The 15,268-nt window shown below is 41.0% G+C and overlaps 2 protein-coding genes across 2 annotated transcripts; one reads left to right on the top strand and one right to left on the bottom strand.

Moving 5' to 3' along the window:
• The first annotated feature begins 344 nt into the window (after positions 1-344).
• Positions 345-8,946, top strand: SCRG1 (stimulator of chondrogenesis 1). The gene is made up of 3 exons (XM_042871858.1): positions 345-694; positions 4,717-4,966; positions 6,636-8,946. The coding sequence occupies exons 2-3, from the start codon at positions 4,731-4,733 to the stop codon at positions 6,688-6,690; spliced, it is 291 nt and encodes a 96-aa protein (XP_042727792.1). The 5' UTR covers positions 345-694; positions 4,717-4,730; the 3' UTR covers positions 6,691-8,946.
• A 598-nt stretch (positions 8,947-9,544) lies between these two features.
• On the bottom strand, positions 9,545-15,265 carry SAP30 (Sin3A associated protein 30; the record flags this gene model as incomplete). Its single annotated transcript, XM_042870581.1, has 4 exons — positions 9,545-9,875; positions 11,890-11,988; positions 14,254-14,376; positions 15,119-15,265. Coding segments are annotated over 4 exons (492 nt in total), but the record flags the coding sequence as incomplete, so codon positions are not given.
• Between the last annotated feature and the right edge of the window lie 3 nt (positions 15,266-15,268).

Raw genomic sequence — 15,268 nt, 5'->3', positions numbered from 1 at the left:
CTTATTAATACTTCAGATCTATTCAAGGACCTCAATTTGTTTGTTTTTATCACACACATTGTATCGGACTACTTGAATAGTTATATTAGTCTAATATAATTTCCTTTGAAATACTGTTCAGTGTAACCCTTTACCTCTTGATTAAACATTGGCCAGTGATGAACTCAATGCACGATGTCATATTGTAGGTCATACAAGAATCTAGCTAAAATAATTACAGTTCTCCATTCTTTCAGTCTGAAAAAACAGAATTTCAAAGGCAAGGATTACACAAGCCTGCTGGCTGGCTGCATGCCCTGCTCAGCACAGCCCCGCTCGGGTGGCACAGCAGGGCACGTATTCCACAGGGCACTTCCTCCATTCATTCTGAGTGTTGTGGTTTGCTCACTTGAGGAGATACCTTGCCATCAGGTCCTGGATGGATGAAATGCTTCCTGCTGGAAGGGATGCACTCTCTATTCTTTCCCTCATCAAGGTTGGCAGTGTCTGAAAGAGGCAGTTCTTGAAGCCCATCCTCTGCCCCTCTCTGGAGCAGGGAGTGTGTCACTCACAGACAGAAACCAGGCTGGACAAAAGGCTGTTTGTCTAGCACCTCGGTCAGCCCTCCCTCTGCTCATCCCCTCCAGCTCTAGCTCTGTGTACATCTGAAAAGATACTGCTAAGAAAGTGAAAAGAAGAGAAGCAGAAGAAAAAGGTACGTCTAGTTCCTGAAATTATCCCTGCTCACATGTTCTTCTGCTGCTAGTTAAAGACTGCAGAATTAGAAATATATGTGGGAACATACAGAAGATGATTTGGGGAGATCAGATACACTGTAGGCAAAATATGTTAACTGAGACAAATGGGTGGGTATAATCCAGATAAAGATCCTTCTTTCCTATCTTGCTCTTCTTCAAGGTTGAATGTTAGATATTAACATCCAAAGCCATTAAATGTGCTATGTTGCTTTCCTGTACTCAGTATTATTGCAAAGTTGGTAAATGCAGAGAGAGGTGCACTCACAACGAATTGCTGACTTTAAGAGAACTAAATAGATTTTAATGAGAAGTCAATTTCTGGAAAGAATCATGGTATTGATGGGAATTACAAAGCAGCAATTCACCGAATTCATCCTCAGTGGAGTTGCTGCAGTCCTCACAATGTACCAACTGTTCAAGCAAAACAGATTTGAGTACTTTTTTATGGAAGAAAGTTCCTCATAATAATATCAGTTATGCAGTTCTTGTGTAATGATTTCTTAGGAATGTACTAATAAGCCTATCTATAATGCACTAACACTGAAATATTCTATATTAGATTCTGTTTTTTTCAGGTTGAAGCCAGGAATTACAGGTGTTTCTGAAAGATAACCTGACAAATAAAAGATGATTAAAGGGCATTTAATTGCAAGTGGGTGCTTTTAGCTCTTGAACTCCACACACAAAGAGAGTGTGATTTATACATATAATACATATAGAAAATTACATTTGCTTCACTTTTTAAGGCACAGTCAGCCAGCTTGCTAACCCAGCACATCACTGAACTGACTGGTAAAGATCATACACCACATCAGTATCAGATAAGCATACTGCTGATTTTTAGGATTAGGCAACTGGAGATGCACAGAAAAGCATAACAACTCTGAAAAGTACAGTTAAGAGACAAAACTTGTAAACATGCATCTTTTCCTAATCCTGTAGGATCTCCTAGATACATTATGACATATATTTTTGAGCAATTCCTCAGTTTTCCCTGTTTCTGTCTCCTACTGCTCACACCAGAATTCCCAGCAGTAATACAGGAACTTCAAAGAGCATCACTATCTTCATGAAATATTACCCTTTAATTCACAGATCAGGATGCTGAAACGTGGTTGTTTTTTTTGTTTATTTGGTCTTTCTCTAACTATGAGATGGTGCCAAATTGCTTGTCAGAACAATTCAGATGTTCTCTGCTGAATGAGCAGGGATAACAGTAATTCCTGAATCACAGCACATTGAAACTAATTTTGCACCATGCAAAATTCTAAGTCTTCCAAAGCATTTGTTTGTCCAGCTGAACTTCTTCCCTGAACTTCACTTACATTGTACCAAAGTAACCAGGGAGTTAACTCCTTAAATTGGATTTCTGCAACTGCCAGGAGCTCATTTTAAATATTTGTAGATGGCTTAACTCCTCTGTTAGAACTGGAAGTGATATGGTCTTGATAGAGCAATCTGGTCAGGCTTAGCATGGCTGGCACTGCTGCTTTTTCAAAGGCTTTACATAAATCTAACACTGTTTGCTGGCAATGATTCTTTGTGTCACTTTGGAGATGGGATTTGTTCAAATTTCCCTGATTTGTTTTATGAGAGAAGACTGTTTCCATGCTAAGCAAAGGTAGATAAGATCTCTGACACACATTTTGATGTAAATAGGCACTTTCTAGCTCTGCTGTTTTCCTAAGCAATCAAGTGATATTCCATCACTGCCTTTGGAAGAATTCCCAGCAGTTTGTCAGGAAACAGAAGATTCTGCATCTGAAAGGTCTGCCAGGTTTATCACCACTGACCCTGTGCAGGGAACTGCTGAAACACCTGAGCAATCTTTCACCTGCAAATAGGCACCATCCTTTTACAGCAAATGACCAATCTTTTGAAGAAAGGTCTCCTAACTGAAAAGTTTCCTTTCAGTTACTAACCACAAAGAAACAGGAAGTATTCAGGAAAAAAAAAACCAACAACAACGATTTTAATAAAGTACTGTTCTGAAAAGCAGCAGTACTGATTAGGCAAGATGCATAACCAGCCTGTGAGCAAAGCTGTCTATCCACAGCGCGCTGGCACATGACTTTGCTAATACCACTTTTGGCAGCCATCCATATCGATTCTCAATGATGCTCTATAGCAACACCTTCCTGTATTCCAAAGTGAGTACTGAGTTATCCTCAGCTGTAGATCACGATTCTTGAATCCAGCAATTTGACAGCCTGCAGAAAATCTGTCAGTTTTTGGGACAGAATGTATTCCTATTAATTTAGAGCAGATCGGCAGCTGGCAACAGATTGAAACGAGAACTCCAGCTAAACTCCATTTAGGGAAAACTCATTCAAATTAAGTACAAAAAACGTGCACAAGATATTACGAATGCCTTGTCCTCAGGGGAGCAACTCACAGAATAATCCAACCACAGAAAACAAAGACAGAAACCTCATCTGTTTCCTAAATTTCTTTTGCATGGAACATTTCTTCCATTAAATACTTACATAACAAAGTTCAATTATTTGAACAGAAAAATGTTAAACTGTATTCCTCTATGCTGATGTTTACCGAGGTACAGCACAAACTTCTTTGAGCATTACAAACCTCTGAGCAGAACCCTTGTAACTGCAGTATTTCTACTACAAAACAAAGTTATTAGTATGACAATGCAGATTCTTTACTTGAAACATCAGACAAAGTTCAAACAATTTTTAGTTTATTTGAGAAGTCGTTTTGAGGCCTAAAACTAATAAAGACAGAGAGTTATTCAATACTGCACTCTAAGGCAATTTAAAAATAGATCCCCAAGGCTCCATTACCAGTATTTTATAGGAGTCTACTACTCAGAAGTTCATGTACAAGTTCACAGAAACCAGAAGGAACTGTTCAATTAATTTTGTTCCTACGATGGAAGTTTGAAAATACACAAGAGTTTATTATCATTGTAATCATATTCCTTAACCTATTAGCCGATTTTTAACACTTTATTGGGTCAGTGATCTTAAAAGTTTGCACAAAATCTTATGGAAAATATAATTGAAGAGCATCAGTGTAGCATTTGATCCCCAACATGAACTCAAATTGCCAGACTACTTAAGTTGTTTGCCATTCATTGTCTGAAGAAACAGAATATCAGCAAGATAGCTATGGTAGTTAAGAACCTACATAGGAAAAAAATACTGTAAGTACAGTAAATGTATATGTTTAATAGTTTTTTTTTGTTTGTTTGTTTTCAAGAGCAACTCAAGTGTTCCACAAAACAATACAAGCACAACTCAATTATCTGAGTGACCTCTATGCCTGTCATGCCCTATTTTTTTCTTATCTAGATAAAAGCTATGGCACTTGAACTTGGCATTTGTTATGGTCTTTGCTCAGAGGATGTCTTATTGCTAATTATGTCCAGGTTAGTTTAGAATACCCTATCCTGTGCCCACATGTAACAGCCTAGAAGTCTGCAGTGGCAGCATAAAGGGATCAACTATGTGCCAACTGAATGAAAGACAACAAAACCTTTCTAGATGTTACCACAGTTAGAACTAGGAATGCTCGTATTTTTTTACGGGGAAACATACTACTAGTGTTAAATTAGTGACTCATTTCAACATTCTCAACCAGCCAAAATCACCTGGAAAGCAATGAGACTCACTGCCTTGGTAGACAGCAATGTGTTCACTCACATCACTGAGAGCACACGGCCAACTCAGAGCAATTTTCTCAAGGTGAGAGGGCAAGTAACAACAAAATTGTCAGCAACAGAAGCTCAGTTCCCAGCGATAGGATTCCTGTGGTTGTACAGAAAGTAATGAATATCAATTCCACGGCAATCTTATTTACCTCCTAGGAGAAAACGCTCTCCAACGCAGACACTCAAAGCCTCCATAAGTTCACAGGAAAGACAGAAAAATATAAGATAGAAAGCAGACTGGGGAAAGAGATCCACCCAACAGCTGTATCCATGTCACGTATCTCATTTCTATTTAACACTGTTGCACAGGAAACTTTCCAAAAATGAAGATGCTCTCAGTTCTACTTCTGCTGAGTGCCCTCCTGGGTGCCCACACAGTGCCCTCCCGGCGGCCCAAGTGCTACAAGAGGGTCCTACATGACCACAGCTGTCACAGCATTCCCAAAGGCATGGTGAGCCTCCGGCAAGTTGATGACAACCTGCAGGATCACTTTTGGGAAGGAGAAGGCTGCGAGACCATCTGTTACTGCAACTTCAAGGAACTGCTCTGCTGTCCAAAGTAAGATTCATAGAACGGCCTGGGTTGAAAAGGCCCTCAAAGATCATCTAGTTTCAACCTCCTTGCTGTATGCAGGATCATCAACCCCAGACCAGGCTGCCCAGAGCCACATCCAGCCTGGCCTTGAATGCCTCCAGGGATGGGGCATCCACAACCTTCTTGGGCAACCTTTTCCAGTACATCACCACTCTCTGAGTGAAAAACTTCCTCCTAATATCTAACCTAAACCTCCCCTGTCTCAGTTTAGAACCATTCCCCCTTGTCCAACCAAAGATTACACTGATTGCATAGAAACTCCAAGGGTTCTGTACAGCCACTTCTACCATTTTTCAGTTTCCACTGCTGGAATAAGGTACCATTTTAGGGAAGTGTATCTCTTCAGGTGGCTTGAAACTGTATCAAGATGTATCCGATTACCTGACACACTAGCAGTTTTCAACGTTTGTTTTTCAGAGCCTCACCCGGGACATGCTCAGCATACTTCGCAAACCTGCACATCCCAACAGAGGGGAATTTGGCATTTAAATTATCCAACTTCTAACTTTTTTTTGCCAGTAACTTTGATCTAAGTTCAGTCTGAGAACTACAGATCCTTAGTTGCAGCACTTTGCAATGAAAATGTTTTCAGGACCATCAACAAAGCCATTTGATATCTGTTACACAACAGAGGGCTACGATGCTACTCTAAGGCATGTGCAGATGTGCCAACCCAATGAACGATTCTTTAAAGACAGCTGCTTAGAGCAGTAAAGCAAATGCAGGGAGAACAGGTCCACAAATGCCCGCAAGGGAGAAAAAGATTTAGTTGATTTCTCCTGCTGGCTGACAAGAGCAGGACAGCAAAATTCTCATGAAATGTGGGGTATTCGCTGTTTTACACAAAGAATGTGCAGCTTTCCCCAGGAAATTTAGATAAAACATCAACTTGACAACTTACTAATAGTTTAGGGACATTATAACGTGATAGCTTTACATAGACAAGCAGAAATGACTTTCATACAAGCTCCTCTTGTCCAACATTCTCAAGTCCCCTAAAATCCAAAAGGCAAATTGCAGCATTCTTGTACAGGAATGAATTTGAGCCAAGTGGCAGTGACTCCTAAAAATAGGAACTTCACATTCAAACAGAGAGCAGGGTATAAGTAATTGTTTCACCACATACTGTGCCCTCACAGTGAAAACACTTCAGGTTTTCAGCTTTAACCACAGAGCTTTGAACAGCTCCAGAAAGCCTCTTACTTGGATATAAATACATAGGGAGGTCTTTCTTCACCCACCTTGATATAAAGAATATCTACTCCGTAGGTCTGCCCATAGAACTAACTGCACTAAATAGTATGCGTACACTAACCAGAATTCTTTTTTTTAATTTTATAATATCAAATATTTGATAAGCTTTACCCTCCCAAAGCTACAATACCATGCTAGAACTCTGGCACACTGCTCAGTCAATGAAAATTTTGCTGATGTTTCTGAAACAGGCAATCAGAGGAAAAAATATACAGTGCTCTCATACAGACCTGCAGCTGCATTTGCATTGCTGGAAGGGCATCCCATAAACACAGCGATCACACACACATCCTAGCAAAACCTGGAAAAAAAAAACAGCCTTGGAAATGCATAACACGTTAAAGCTCTCATAATTATTTAAGTATCTCATATGTTTCAGGGAGATTTTCTTTGGATCGAAGATATCTTTCGTGATTCCCTGTAACAGCGAGTGATCAACACTGAGCCTGTCACTGAGGACAATGGGCATCATTCCACAATCACAAAAATACGCTTTCAAGAGAAAAAACAAAGCCAGCAACAGCCAAAACAAAACAAATTTCCTCTCTAAGCACACTGTAGAAACTATCTTTCTGCTGGAAAAAAAACTTCCTCTCTATGCTTTGTGAAATATGTAAAAATTTCTCCTTTTGGATATGGTAGCTGCCTTAATTAGCTCCATATGGATGTGAAAGACTGTACCTGCTCATAATTGTCCCTGCATTTATCTCCTAGCAAAAAATATATAAACATATGTGTGTGAGTGCACCCTTTTAATAACTACAACATTCTCAACTAATTTCCAAAAAGAAACATCAAGGTTAAACCTTCATGTGGCTAAGAATGACTCTTGCTGGAATCCACTGCAGCAGCGCAGCTTCCTATTGCTTTATTGTTAGCACTGCTTTAAGGCAATGCTAGTCAGTATCTGGCACTTCTGCACACTCCCACTTCTATTTGGGTGCCTGCAAAAAACAGAAACCATTAATTTGTATTACCCATATTTGAAAATTCCACTGGAAAAAAGAGTCAAAATTCATATTAATAGTACTAAGGTAGGTGTAAGTGATAATTATGTCTCACTCGTTAACTGCATCTGAAGTCTTGAAGCGTTAAAGATTGAGCTTTCAAAACACTAATAACAGCAGTGATAGAACATATGTATGTATATTCAGAGAGACATAGAAGGAGAATGGGACAGTAACATGGAACATGTAGTACAAATGTAACTGTCTTGCCCCTTGAACTAGTGCTCTGCTCACCTAGGGACATGGTTAGTGGGAACAGTGGGGATGGGTTGATGGTTGGACTAGGCAATCTTAGAGGTCTTTTCCAACCTTGACTCTATGATAATAACCTTACGACACCACATTGTGGAAACTGCTACCATCAGCACACCAAAGTTATTTCACATATGAACATGAAATAGCACAAAGACTGTTTTACTTCATCTGTTAGTAAATAATGCTTGGATATGCGCAGTGGTAGGTTAACTATACATAACCAATAGTAAGAGTTTCAAGTAAATCTGCATTTACTATTTTTGCCAAGTAATTTTTAGACAATTGAAACAAACAGCTTGTACCATCAGGCTTTTAAAGCCTGGTTCATATAATTACTCCTGAGTCATTTGGGCTTCTAATAAAATAATCAATGAAGGACGATAGAAGGTGGGGAATCTGGCAACTCACTGTCAAAATTACCAAATTCAGTGTTCTACTAAGAAAACATACAGTATCCACTTTATGGAGGACTGCAAAGTCCTCCATAAGCTTCTAATAGCAGTGAGGACATGTAGTTTCTGTGGGTTGTGCCATCTACTTTCCTTGCCAATCAGGTAGTGTATATCTGCCATTCACAGCTTTCCAGTGCAACAGCTACAAAAATAAGGCAGATGCAGAGGTGGGTAGTAAAGTCAGTAGATGATTTTCAGTTACTTCCCTTTTACCATTATTGACGTGGAAAAATACATAATCCGATGAAAAAAAATGTTTTGCCACTTCCTACATGCAGCAGCATAGGGCCACAGACCTATTTCCAATATAAGCTCGTTCTTGGTTTCTCTCCTCACTCCCCTCCCCTCCAGAAAAAGCTTCTACAGCCCCTGCCAAATCTATGCAGGAACATCCATCCCTGTTCGCCATCCTATAAGAAAGAAAAAGCCTTTATCCTTCAGATGTTCAATTCAGCACTGGGTTCCCCGGCTGCTTCTCCAACTAATGCTGTGTAGATAACAAATGTAACTTGTGCAAAGGATACTTCATAAACAACTTTGCAGCCATTGCCATGAAATGAGTACTGAAACATCTTCCCAAAGAATTATCAGCTTTACCCTGCACCAGCCTGGTATCACCAACCAGCTTGAACTTTGGCCAACAGTGCAAAACCCTAGCGTGGAAAGATACATGACACTGTAAGTGAAAGAAATTAGGGTACTTATAGCTCCTGAGAAGGAAGCCAGTTTGAGTTTTGGGTTCAATATCATTCAGTTTTAAGCAATGGAGTGCCACAGGTCAAAGAGCAAAATGGAGTATCTTGGTCGCAGTGATGTCTTTCAAAAAAACTTCACAAGGCTAACACTAGCAGATTAGAGCACAGAAATACCACTTTCTCATTTTTCAGCACATTTGAAAAAGAGCTTTTGAAAACCTGCTAAGGTCAGAAGCTGCAATGAATGCTAACTGAATAAACTAAAGCTGTGTCTTCCTCTTCTTTAAGCTTCTTCTTCTGCCTTTTCTTCAGCCAATGCACACAGCTTAAAGCAAAAGGAAACCGTTTCAAAATCACGTTTCATGTACCGCATGTTTAGATTAACACAAAGCTAACAGTGAAAATACAAGAAATCATACATAACACTGTCTTTAACATCACAGACTTTACTAAGATACCAAATTAAAATAATATTTTGCTCGTCTTACTTTTAATGTGTTGTTTTTAAACAGGTCTGAGTTAACGCATGCAGTGAACAAGAAATAGCATGCCTAATAGAAGATACCAAATCAGTCATTTCTGCCCAGCTAATAACTGCAACTGTCAATTAAAGCCTTTAACCTCACGAAAAAGAGCCCACTGCAAAATCTACCACAATTCAGGGATTTTTGCTTGCTTTGTTCTTTTCTTTTCTTTTCTTTTCTTTTCTTTTCTTTTCTTTTCTTTTCAAGACAGCACTGCATTGCGAGAGCTTGAAGTACATTCATAAATGTATCCTTGGTACACTTTAATTGAAGAATATTTTTATACCATTACATAGGTAGTCAAAGCTTAACTACTAAGCACAAGTAACACGCTGAATAAGTTAGACACACCCACTTGAGCAACAATATCAGTAATATTTATTTAAAATAGTTTGTGAGGAAATTTGTTTCATAAGAGATGGTTCTCAAATCATCAAGGTTATGAAAAAATAAAACAGAGAAACTCTCTGGGGACAAAAGGTTACAAAGAAAGCTTTTGCATATCAACAAAAACCCTCAGTCTTTTGATTTGTGGCCTGAGTCTCAGTCCCAGTCTTCCCTGCCTAATGAACACTGCTATCCATCTTTAGGTCTGGTTTGTTCTTGTCATTCTTGACCGAGTAGATGAAATACGCTAAGGTGTCCTTTTCATTCACTGGAATTGTCCTAAAATGGCAGCCAATTATCTACAAAGAAAGAACGCAAGGAAATTAAACACTTATATGCAGAAACTTTATAAAACTACATTAAAAGCTTGATCAAGCAACTTAGGATAAAGGAAACCCTGCCTCCCTTTGAAAATCTTTAGTATCATACGTAAAGTATGAAAGGAACTGCTATCACTGAGTAATCTGAAACAAATACAGCACAATTTCTCAAGTAAAATGCCCAGAAAATTATCAGAAAAGATTTCTCCCAACAAGCATAAGAGTATCTTTACATCTGTGCAGTCACTCCTTGAACACAGAGCATATAACATCTGCAGACTATCACGAACCTATGGCACACAGATGAGCTACTGCTCATTACTCAGGCTGAAGGAGGTCTGTATCAAGTTGTGTACAAAAAAAAGGAAGACCCAAATACGAGAATTTAAGAAAGAGCATGAAGATTTAGCTCTTTGAAACAGGGGTGTCAATGACAAAAATTCACAATGCTGTACATGCTAAATATGTCAACTTCTACAGTCACTAAAGCTGAAGTTCGAAGTTTTTGTCCCTTCAGCACAAAGGACTGTCAGTTTTATAAGGAAATACTCAGATGGACTGACTGCCCCAGTCTGTTTTCCAGCTTTTTGCAGAATACTTTTTTTGGACTAAAATTAGCGAGAGGAAGTGAGAAATTGATCTACCATTGATCTACCACAAGGCACAAGCATAAATACTTAATATAATTAGCAAGTTAGAAAGCTTTTCAAAACGTACCTTGGGAAAAAAAAAAGAAAACTAAACAGAGACAGTTTGACAGAGCCCTTTAAATTGGACTTATAAGTAACGGCTAGCAGAAAATCCCTTGTACATTCAGACAAGTAACAAGAAATCATATGAACTGTAAATGACAGTAAATTCTGCAGCTACAGCTCACAGGGACCTTTAGGTCAATCAAACAAAGCATGTGACAGAAGCTTTGCCTGTTCACACGGAGCAGCACATGAAACATAAGTTACTGGAAGCATCTCATGAGATGTACCTAAAGCAGACCCTTAGAAATGCCAGTTCTACAGAACAAAAGTTTTTGCACTTTTTCAAATCAGTTTTGCTAATCCAAGAACTGGATGCATCCGTGCATCAACTCTCACATTAAAAAAGAAGAATTATTTAAAATACTTAATTGTAGAGGCAGCAGCATTGTATTTCTTCTACAGCTTAGCCCTGGAGAGCTCTCACACATTTAATAACCTTGGCATTAATCTGCGCTAATTAGTAGAGAGATCAACAAAATGTCTGCACTGAAGTACAACTGAGCATTACAGCACAAAAATGAAAAGGTGGCAGCTATCCCTCCCTGCTGAAATGATCACCAGTGCTATCACATATTTGTGCCTTTGCAGTGCAAAAGAAGCACTTTCAAATTGCACTCCCATACAGAAGAAATGCATACATCTGCACTCACATATAGCTTAAGTGCTTTTAGAAGTATTGACAATAAAAAAAGAAATTCATGAACTTCTATTTTGTGATAATACATGCGCAGTTTTTAAACGAGATTAATGATCAATAGAAAACTTTTTCAGGTTTCTGCACTTTCTATGTATGAACAGATGCCTATATCAATTGGTTTTTTTTAAAGCCAAGCATGATCTTACTTACTAGAACTTCACTGCTACCTCTCAATTTCTAATTATCATCAGTAGGATACTTAAGCTGAAGATGTGGCTGATGCACAGGTAAGAAATCCATGGTTCTATGACATCCAAAGATGCACAGGTCACCTCACTGTTCAGCTCACTGTTTTCAAGGAGCACACACACACTTCTGAAAGTTAAGAGTCCCTTCTCTGCAAAGAGCTCTTACTTCTGCTTTACTTGGCTCAGGAGATGTGGCAGTGAAGGAAGCTAGATAAGCAGCTCCTTTTTGCTCTCTTAAAACCCAGATTATATATGCGCTTCATGCAATGATCAAATTGTACAGCAAAAAAGCCAACACAATGCATGCCACGGTGAATTGCATTTTCTATTGTGGAATAAACACTCATACGTACTTCAACAAGCTGTGCTTTGTTAAGTCCCGGTCTGGTCTGTAGCTTGAAGTGTCTTTTGTACCTTCGAAGTGTGTTCACTTGTAACTGATATAAATCAACCTAAAAGAAAAGGAGGAAAGGGAAAGAAAAGCAACCTGATGTAATTGATAAGGTTTCCCTCATCATCTTGGAAACTTGCACATACACAGCCATACTGTCAGCTCAGTAGAGCTCATTTTGACAGAAAAAGTACCACTTCACACCTTCTAGGAGAAAGAAAAATCATTCCATTTCAGCTTCAGAGCAGTTTAACGTTACTGAGTATGGTTCTTTCTCCTGTTAGCAGCAGACAATATTTAGAACTTACAGTACTATAATCTTCTCTGTTTTTTTCTTTTATTGTTGCCATTTGTTCTCCATTTTGAGCGTGATGACACAAAGCACAGTAACAAATCTCATAACATCTATGAAGATTCTGATTCAAAAGGAGGTCTCTGCATTTCATTTTCAGCCATGAAGTTTTTCACGAGTTACATGTAAGATATAGCAGCATAGCTGCACCATGAGACAGCATGCATTATAACCAAGAAAAAGTCTAGCACATGAAGGTTTTGGCTTGAAGTGCGAGGAAAAAAAAAAGCCAGTCTGGTCTCCAAGAATCTCTCTGCTACAATAAGCACAACCAAGGAGTTACGTACACAGGCACAGTTGCCCGAAACTATTTTTCAGTGTGAGCTGACAGTTCACAGCATTGCACAAGCTCCTCACAGGGATATAAATACACAGTCTCAACCCAGTACTCGCTCAGTTTTTAATCCCATGAACTCAGATCAACAGCCACCTCCCAGCAACAGCTTACCCTCCCAACTCCTTGACAGTATAAAAGTTTAATCAGAAGACTGAGGAGGAAAGGAAGCTAAGAAAGCAGGTTGAACAAGAACTTCTGTTAGGTCAATTGCAATTACAGCAGCGTTCTCCAAACTTCCTGCATTAAAGACTGGTTAAGGCATTAACTCCTATTTTAAAGTCATCTAGCAGCCTCAACTATTCAATATTTAAGGCAACAACAGTGCCAGTGCACTCTTGGTGACCTGACCAGACTTGATACAATCCTGCCTTATATGTTAAGGGATGGGCATGCCCTAATACTCAAGATAGCAGCACTGTGGAAATCAGCAGCACTGTGGAAATCAGTGTCTCTTAGTATGAATCACGAAACAGCTTCTGCTGGAAATTAGAAGGCCCTACTGGTGGTCAGCAGCGAACTGGACAGCAATTCTAAATCAAGGTGGTCAGGGGCTGGTGGGCATCTAAGGCACAGAGCACCACATGGAAAGTACATGCTGCTGTTGCCCCAAAACTCTCCACAAATACCTACTCTCCTGTACTACTACCACTGAAAATACACTTATTTTCTCCTGTACTAAGGATATCCATCAGTTGTGTCGTACTTTATTCTTGTCTGAGCAAATAAAGAGGCAAAAGCTGCAGTTACAACTCTGCCAGAGAGCTACCTTAAGCCACGCAGAGAGCTTTCAGAGATGCCATCCAATGTTTTTAGCTGACAAAAACCACAGCCCAGCATCAAACCACTTCCAATCTCCTAAAATCCTCTTAGTCAGAGCCTTCAGGCTTGAGCCTTGTGCCTCCAGGCAGAGATTCCTGCATGAAGTTTCATCACCTACACTATTGATGCTGACCATAAGGATAAGTTAACATTTCTCAAACAGTTCTGATGAACCCTGGAAAAATCTCTTGGTTGAGGCCAGGTAGGCTCTGCTCACAACACACAGACCATAGCAGAAATAATCCAGCACACGTGTGGGAAGAAGAAAGCTTTAAGTACATTCACATTATATCATTAAAAAAGTTTGAAAGTAGTTCACTTCCAAAATGGGTGGTGTTTCACTGGCCTGCAGCAGAGAAGGCAAGTAGAAATGCCTTCTTAGCTCCTTTTCAGCAAAACTGCCTGAGCACCTCTGCCCCAACCAGGACTAAAATCAAAGAGCTCTCTCACTGAGAAACTTCCAGCTACACTAAGTGGTAACTACAGGTACTATCTGCAACACATTTCAAATGGAAAGAAAGGATTGGAGGGTTGTGGCAGAGAAGCATTTATAACCCAAGTCCTGGGTGTCCTGTCAACCCTTACAAAGACTGATTTTGTTAATATGTAGAAAAACAACTTCTAGCAGGATCCTGGAGCCAAAAACCATAAGGATAATTCAATACCGCAGTTGTCTGAGATTCTGCAAATACAGCAAATACACTGTAAAGTTCAGCTTGCTTCTGCCATATCAAAAGCTGAGCGAATCAGGAGCCACCCCCGACAGCAGGCACAGCAGTACAGATTTAACATAACTATTAGAAAAAACCGTTAGCTACCTCGGGAGTGTCGATGTCTTGCACTGGTGAGTCACCATCGTCATCACTGCCTTTTCTCTTCCTTCTATTTCTCACACTCTGAATTAAGTTTTTGTGGAAGTCACAGATATAAAGGTGTCTCGCCTACAAGAGTAAGACCGCATCTTTCAATCAAACCCATGCAAGCTCCTCCCAGCCTTGCGGTATAGAGGCATCTACGGAGACATTCTTTCGGCAGCCTCGCTCACGCGGAGCGATGTGGAGAAGCTCTCCTGCCGGATTCCGCTGCACGGAGGCATTGTTATGCCGCGCGTTACCTCCAGCGACTCGGCCAGAGGACGGGGAAGCGCAGCGGCTCCCGGCTGACCCGGAGGGAACCGCGCGCAGCGGGGACACGCGCGCACGCAGCCCTCCCTCCAACCGCCCGCCGCAACTCGGGGATCGGCAAACAAACACGCACAAAAATCCGAAAGCCCACGGGAGGCAGGCGTCCTGCGGGAGGCAAAACGCCACCTCCTCCCGCTCCGCACGGCTTTACCTCCACAAGGTCAAGCAACACGCGGGCCGCTCCCCCCATGTCCTGGCTCCCCTGCGCAGGGCCGCACCGTACAGGGGCACCGAGCCCTCCGCGCCCGGGGCCCCGCGCCCACGGCCGCCGGGTGGGGCAGCGACGGCCCGGGTGTCCAGGCGGGACGGGGCGGCGGCAGCGCTGCGGGCAGGGCTAACCGCGGCGCGCTCCGGGAAAGGAAGGACAGGGAAACGGCGCTTCCCCGCCGCTAGCAACAACGAAAAAAAAAAAAAAAAGAAAAACGCAAACAAAAGAAAACACGCCAAAAAAGAACTTTAAAAGCCGCCCCCGAGCCGAGCCCGCTGCCGCAAGACTTACGCTCTTGTCCAGCTCGATCTTCACCTTCTTCTGCGAGATGCTCTTCTGGATCCTCTTGCTAAAGCTGGCGTTGCCGGCGGCGCGGCCGCACCGCTCGCCCTCCTCCCGCAGGCAGCACAGCTGCCCGGCCCCGGGGCCGCCCGCCCCGGC

This window comes from Lagopus leucura, unplaced genomic scaffold (genome assembly GCF_019238085.1).
Source record: "Lagopus leucura isolate 7727_CA_CO unplaced genomic scaffold, USGS_WTPT01 Super-Scaffold_100004, whole genome shotgun sequence".
NCBI lineage: Eukaryota > Metazoa > Chordata > Aves > Galliformes > Phasianidae > Lagopus > Lagopus leucura.
The sequence above is the reverse complement of the archived record's forward strand: the minus strand, read 5'-3'. Positions and strand labels throughout refer to the sequence as shown.